The sequence below is a fragment of the Pteronotus mesoamericanus genome, unplaced genomic scaffold (assembly GCF_021234165.1).
Source record: "Pteronotus mesoamericanus isolate MK-2021 breed Mesoamerican mustached bat unplaced genomic scaffold, CSHL_Meso_final contig_214, whole genome shotgun sequence".
Lineage (NCBI taxonomy): Eukaryota > Metazoa > Chordata > Mammalia > Chiroptera > Mormoopidae > Pteronotus > Pteronotus mesoamericanus.
Window position 1 is genome coordinate 4,309,664 of NW_026555089.1, and position 6,020 is coordinate 4,315,683.

The window sequence follows — 6,020 nt, forward strand, 5'->3', positions numbered from 1 at the left end:
GCCGCATCACTGGGGTCCTCCGCCTGGCACTCGCTTGGAGAGGGTCCCTGCCCCCCACTTTTGGGCCCAGAACAGAGAGGAAGTGGGCACTGCCCGGGCCAAGTAGACACCCAAGAGTTAACTGGCGGGGTGTGACAGGGCGCACCGCCCTCAGGAAGTGTTACTCACCACCGGGAATGTGCTCTTGCCTTGGGGGCTGGATTGTCTTCCTGAGTCCCAGGAGTAACCGAAGGAGCGCCCCGCCATGGAAACCACTGGGGAGCCAGGAGCAGGCCCTCTCGGAGCCCCCAGCCCTTCGAACTCCTCCGCGCCTGGGCACCTGGAGAGAGAAAAGTTAGTGAAGTTGGAAGGGCAGCCCGGTGGGGCAGGGAGGGACTGCAGAGCAGGGTCCACCCAAGGGCACAGGAGGGGTAAGGGCTGGGCAAGGGTCCCAGCCCCCGCCCCTGGCTCAGGTGTGGTGCCTGCCTCCAGGCCCGCCCCGGACCCCCTGTACGACATTCCCGATGCCAGCGGAGGGCAGGCAGGTGGGCCCCAGCGCCCCGGGCGTGCCGTGAGCCTGCGGGAGCGCCTGCTGCTCACGCGGCCGGTGTGGCTGCAGCTGCGGGCCAACGCAGCGGCTGCGCTGCACATGCTGAGGACCGAGCCCCCGGGGGTGAGTCTTTCCCCTACTTCCAGGGGGTGGGAGGTTGGGGGGTGGGGGGGTTGGACGTGGAGGTCCTGAGCTGCCTCGCCCATTCGCAGACGTTCCTGGTGCGGAAATCTAACACCCGCCAGTGCCAAGCTCTGTGCGTGCGGCTGCCAGAGGCCAGCGGCCCTTCCTTCGTCTCCAGCCACTACATCCAGGAGAGCCCTGGGGGTGAGAGGGACTGGCCTGGAGGGAAGGGGCTGGAAGCAGAGGCTGGGCGCAGGGGGTTTCTGCAGAGAACAGCCTCACTTCCCATCTCCCAGGCGTCTCCTTGGAGGGGTCCGAGCTCGTCTTCCCAGACCTAGTCCAGCTCATCTGTGCCTACTGCCACACCCGGTGAGTCTGGTGTCCAGGGGACGCCCTGTCCCCACCCCCCGCCCCCACAGCTTCAAGCGTGCCTCATCCCTGACATTCTGCCCCCCTCTCTGGCCTCAGGGACGTCCTTCTTCTCCAGCTCCAGCTTCCCAGAGCCATCCGTCAGGCAGCCACGCACAAGGAGCTGGAAGCCATCTCCCATCTGGGCGTTGGTAAGGGCTCCCCTGCTGCCCCTTGCACTGAAGGACAGACTGAGGCCAAGGTGGGAGGGTGAGACACTGAGTGCACAGCCCGAGTCGGTGCCTTGCCCTGCATTGAGCGCACTCCCTGACGCTCCCTGAGGCCCCAGCTGGTTTCTCTCCTCCAGAGTTCTGGAGCTCCTCCCTCAACACCAAGGCTCAGCCCGGCCCACCCGAAGGCCCGCTGCTGCCCCGGCTGAAGCCCCGGTCCCCCCAAGAGCTGGACCAGGGCACCGGAGCTGCCCTGTGCTTCTTCAACCCCCTGTTCCCAGGGGACCTGGGACCTACCAAGCGGGAGAAATTCAAGAGGAGTTTCAAAGTGCGGGTTTCCACAGAGACCTCCAGCCCCCTGTCTCCGCCCGCTGTGCCGCCACCCCCTGTCCCTGTGCTGCCCGGGGCAGCCCCCAGCCAGACGGAAAAGTTGCCCCCTCGCCAGCTGCTGCGGAGGGAGAGCTCAGCAGGGTACCGTGTGCCCGGGGGCGCCGGCCCTAGCCTCCCTCCGCTGCCCTCCCTCCAGGAAGTGGACTGTGGCTCCCCCAGCAGCTCTGAGGAGGAGGGGACGCAGGGGCCTCGAGGGAGCCCCGCAACCTCGCCCCACCTGAGCCGCAGGCGGCCTTTGCTTCGGTCTATGAGCGCTGCCTTCTGCTCTCTGCTGGCACCCGAGCGGCAGGTGGGCCGGGCAGCCTCGGCGCTGATGCAGGACCGCCACACCGCCGTGGGCCAGCTGGTTCAGGACCTGCTGACCCAGGTGCGGGCCGGCCCCGAGCCCCAGGAGCTGCAGGGCATCCGCGAGGCACTGAGCAGGGCACGGGCCATGCTGAGCGCTGAGCTGGGCCCTGAGAAGCTGCTGCCGCCCAACAGACTGGGTGAGACTCCAGCCCAAACCTTCGGGGGTCCAGCCCTGTCTCTGTAATCTCAACTCTCACCCACACCCTCCCTCCCCCACCCCACAGTGCCAGCCTGCCTCCCTGTCTCCCCAGCCTTCAAGTGAATGTCACCCTCCATTGCTCTCCCCCCACTCTCCTGTCTCACAAGATTCCTCCTCCTTTTCATCCCTCTCCCTCCTGGACTGTGCCCTTTCTCCTTGGGACCCTGCCCCCCATCCCTCCTGGTTCCCCTGACCACTGTCCCCCCCACCTGCCTCTGCTCTGCAGAACGTGTCCTGGAGAAGTCGCTGCATCGCTTGGTGCTCAAGCCTCTCCGGCCCATCCTGGCGGCTCGACTGCAGCGCCGGCTTGCTGCTGATGGCTCCCTGGGCCGCCTGGCTGAAGGCTTCCGCCTGGCTCGCACCCAGGGCCCTGGAGCCTTCGGGTCCCACTTGAGCTTGCCCTCCCCGGTGGAGATGGAGCAGGTGCGCCAGAAGCTGCTGCAGCTGCTTCGCACCTACTCACCCAGCGCCCAGGTCAAGCGGCTCCTGCAGGCCTGCAAGCTGCTCTACACAACCCTGAGGATGCACTGGGGTATGCCCCCTCCCGCTACTTCCTTGCTTTCAGACGCTACCTCCCAGGCAGGTGCCAGGACAGGTCCAGCAGCCAAAAAAAATGGGTCCGACCCTCCCATCTCGCAGGTGGTCTAACTGAGGACCAGATTGTTGTGCATCCTCTCCCCAGCCGCTGCTCATGGTTGCCATAGAGACCACATTGCCCAAGGCCTGGCAGGTGGAGGGGAGAGTCACCTTCTAAGATGAAGAGTGGACTCTGACCCTGGGGCCCCAGAGGAGCCTGAAGCTTCCTTCCCTGCTACCTCACAGGAGAGGGCGCGGGGGCCGACGAGTTCCTTCCACTGCTGAGCCTGGTCCTGGCCCACTGCGACCTTCCTGAGCTGCTGCTGGAGGCCGAGTACATGTCAGAGCTGCTGGAGCCCACCCTGCTCACCGGAGAGGGTGAGGGACCCACACACCTGCCACCCCCCTGTCCGGGTTGGGCTGGAGCACTGCAACACCTGTGTGGCCTGGGTAAGCGGGGAGGGCCAGAGGGAGCAGGTCTCCCGGTCCCACGCCGAGCTGCGTTATTCCCCTGTGTTCCAGGTGGCTACTACCTGACCAGCCTCTCCGCCAGCCTGGCCCTGCTGAGCGGCCTGGGCCAGGCCCACCCCCTGCAGCTGAGCCTCTCGCAGGAGCTGCAGCGCTCCCTCAGCCTCTGGGAGCAGCGCCGCCTGCCCGCCACCCACAGCTTCCAGGTAATGGGGCCTCCAGGCTCTCCACCCCAAACTGTGAGACCCATGCAGGCTGGTCCTGCGTCACCCTGCAGTAGAAACAGTGCCTCGTGCGGAACAAGCATCAAAGGCAGCCTCTCTCTTGCCGAGGGCGCAGCCCTGGATCTGCACAGAAATAGGGCTGCTGTTATCCCCATTTCACAGATGAGAAAACGAAGACAGGACATGGGGAGGGAAAGGGGCACAGAGGCAGGGTCAAGCCCCAAATCCTGGCTTCCAGCCCCCAGCTGGGCCCTGCCCTGCCCTGGACACAAGCCTTCAGCCTGAGCCCCCCTCACCCTCCAGCTGGGCTCATGCCTGGTGTTCCCAGACTGGACACCAGTCCTGCTCCTCACCTTCCTCTCCACCCTTCCCGGCCTTGCCTAAGAGTCTAGACTTTGTAGCCAGATCCTGGGTTCACATCCTGGCTCTGCTACTTTTCGATTGTGGGAGTTTGGGCTAGTTAGGTAACTAATTTGTGCCTCAATTTTCTCATCAATAAAATGGGATAATAGTACTTACCTCCTGGGGCTGATATGAGGATTAAATGAGCTCATTCAGGATAAGTGCTCCGGGCACACATTACTAGTTCTGTCTAAGCAGGAATGTCGGGCTGTGGGGACCTGCTGGGGCTGTCCTTCCCGCCTGCAGTGGGGCCCACTAGCCCAAGTGCATTTCTCCCTTCCTCAGGGCCCTCTCAGAGCTCACTTGTCCGAAAAGCTTTTTCCGATTGGTTCTACCACTGGATTTATACTTCCACCCTCCTCCCCACCTCTGCAGAGCCTAAACTGGGGCCTCAGGCTTTGCAGCCAAGTATGGACCAGGAAGGGTTGAGTTCTTGTTTTTGCTTCTCCTCCTGCACAGCACCTCCTCCGAGTAGCCTACCAGGACCCCAGCAGTGGCTGCACCTCCAAGACCATAGCCGTGCCCCCAGGGGCCTCGGTTGCCACCCTGAACCAGCTCTGTGCCACCAAGTTCCGGGTGACCCAGCCTGATGCTTTCGGCCTCTTCCTGTACAAGGAGCAGGGCTACCACCGCCTGTCCCCCGGAGCCCTGGCCCACAGGCTTCCCACCACCAGCTACCTTGTCTACCGCCGCTGCACAGAGCAGCCTGAGACTCAGGGGGCCTCATCTGCGGGAGCAACCAAGGAGGGCAGCAGGGAGGCAGAGGCAGAGGCAGGGGGCGGGGAGGAGGAGAAGGGGGGCCGAGGAGAGGGGGACACCGAGATCAAAGCCAGCCCCAGGGACAGCAGGGGAGAGTCTGAGACAACTGAGCAGAACGAGAGCCAGGCCAGGGAGGGCTCTGCTCAGCCAGGCAGGCCAGAGGCTGAAGGAAGCCGGGCAGCAGAGGAGTAGCTGGGAGTGGCCAGAATGGTCACTTGGGACCAAAAACGCTGAGCCTGCTGGGAAAGCCTTCCCGAGCCATCAGCCCCACTGACCAAGGCCACAGCCCCCTTAGCCTTCTCACCCAGGCTGCTCTGGTGTCTGCCACCACCTCTGTCTGACATTAACCTTTGTGACGCTACGTGCTGGGGGAGTGCCTGGACTGGCCACGTCAGGGCATTGGAGCAGAGCCGAGGGGGTTGTGGGACCCCACACCAAGGGCCCAACATCCTTTGCCTGTTATCCTTCTACCCTAGCCGGAGCCTGCCGGCCAACCTGCAGGGGTGAGTGCCCCCAGCCTCTGGCTGCCAGGGAGCGTCCCCTGCCCAGGCAGCCCCTCCAAGCTGGGGGCGGCAAGGCCCTGCAGCACTCCAGCGCCTCCTGGGTGTCAGGAGGACTCAAGGAAGCAGCAAGGGCTGGGGGGGGGGGGGTGCCCAGCCCCATCCAGACCCCCGGGGCAGACCTCAGGGTCCGCACCTGTAAAGCGGGGGGCGGGGGGGGGGGTGCACTGCTGCCTGTTTTCTCCCAGGAAACTTCCAGGGGTGAAAATGGGCGGTTTCCTTGCAAAGCTGAACGCAGACATGGAAAAGGGGAGGGAAGGCACTGAGGTGTGAACGTTGCCTCCCCGCACCCCAACAAGGGTCGCTCTCTGCACTTGCCTCAGGGCGACGTCCTCCAGTCGCCCCGGAGATCAGGTTCAGCAGGAGGAGCACCCAAGCCCCAGTCTTTCCCCAAGATGGGAGGGCCTCCCAGGGGAATGGGGCGGGGAGTCAGGAGCGGGGAGGGGGAGCTTGGAAAACACTTTCTCTGCACTTAACTCTTGGGCCTCTTGGGCCTCACAATAGCTTTACAGGAGGTCATGCAGAACAGTGACTCCTAAGATGTCACACAGCGGGTTTTTGGGTCCCCCCACCCAAACCAGGGCCTCAGCCCCGTATTCCAAGCCACCAGTCAGTGAACCGTCAAGGCGCGGCAAAGCAGCAAATCTGAGCAAAGACAATGATGGCAGTGACCACCAGGGGGGGTGTGTGGCCCAGGAAGCTGCAGAGAGGGTGACACCGAAGGACAAGGGTGGCTCCAGGACCTCAGCAGCACAGGCGGTCACAGGCTTTGCACTCCTGCAGCCAGCCACCAGGCGACCCGGGACAGGGCCAGCCTCATGGGGACCACTCCCTGGGAAGGAACTGTGTCCTGCTAGTCACCGA

At 64.2% G+C, this 6,020-nt stretch overlaps 1 protein-coding gene across 2 annotated transcripts; it reads left to right on the forward strand.

Moving 5' to 3' along the window:
* Window positions 1–244: 244 nt before the first annotated feature.
* On the forward strand, window positions 245–4,788 carry RIN1 (Ras and Rab interactor 1). Of its 2 annotated transcripts, XM_054570579.1 has the most exons (11): window positions 245–333; window positions 472–652; window positions 742–856; window positions 949–1,021; window positions 1,121–1,212; window positions 1,368–2,105; window positions 2,408–2,409; window positions 2,582–2,699; window positions 2,990–3,121; window positions 3,266–3,417; window positions 4,297–4,788. In XM_054570579.1, the coding sequence occupies exons 1-11, from the start codon at window positions 245–247 to the stop codon at window positions 4,786–4,788; spliced, it is 2,184 nt and encodes a 727-aa protein (XP_054426554.1). The 2 variants fall into 2 exon arrangements, with proteins under 2 accessions (XP_054426554.1, XP_054426553.1); XM_054570578.1 differs by having other exon boundaries at window positions 2,394–2,699.
* Window positions 4,789–6,020: the final 1,232 nt, after the last annotated feature.

Bases quoted from the DNA above. Each gene is read 5' to 3' on its own strand.
- RIN1 (XM_054570578.1), top strand. From the start codon at position 245: ATGGAAACCACTGGGGAGCCAGGAGCAGGCCCTCTCGGAGCCCCCAGC. The intron at 2,106-2,393 runs GTGAGACTCCAG...TCTGCTCTGCAG, and splicing joins GCTGCCGCCCAACAGACTGG to AACGTGTCCTGGAGAAGTCG. The intron at 3,122-3,265 runs GTGAGGGACCCA...CCTGTGTTCCAG, and splicing joins CACCCTGCTCACCGGAGAGG to GTGGCTACTACCTGACCAGC.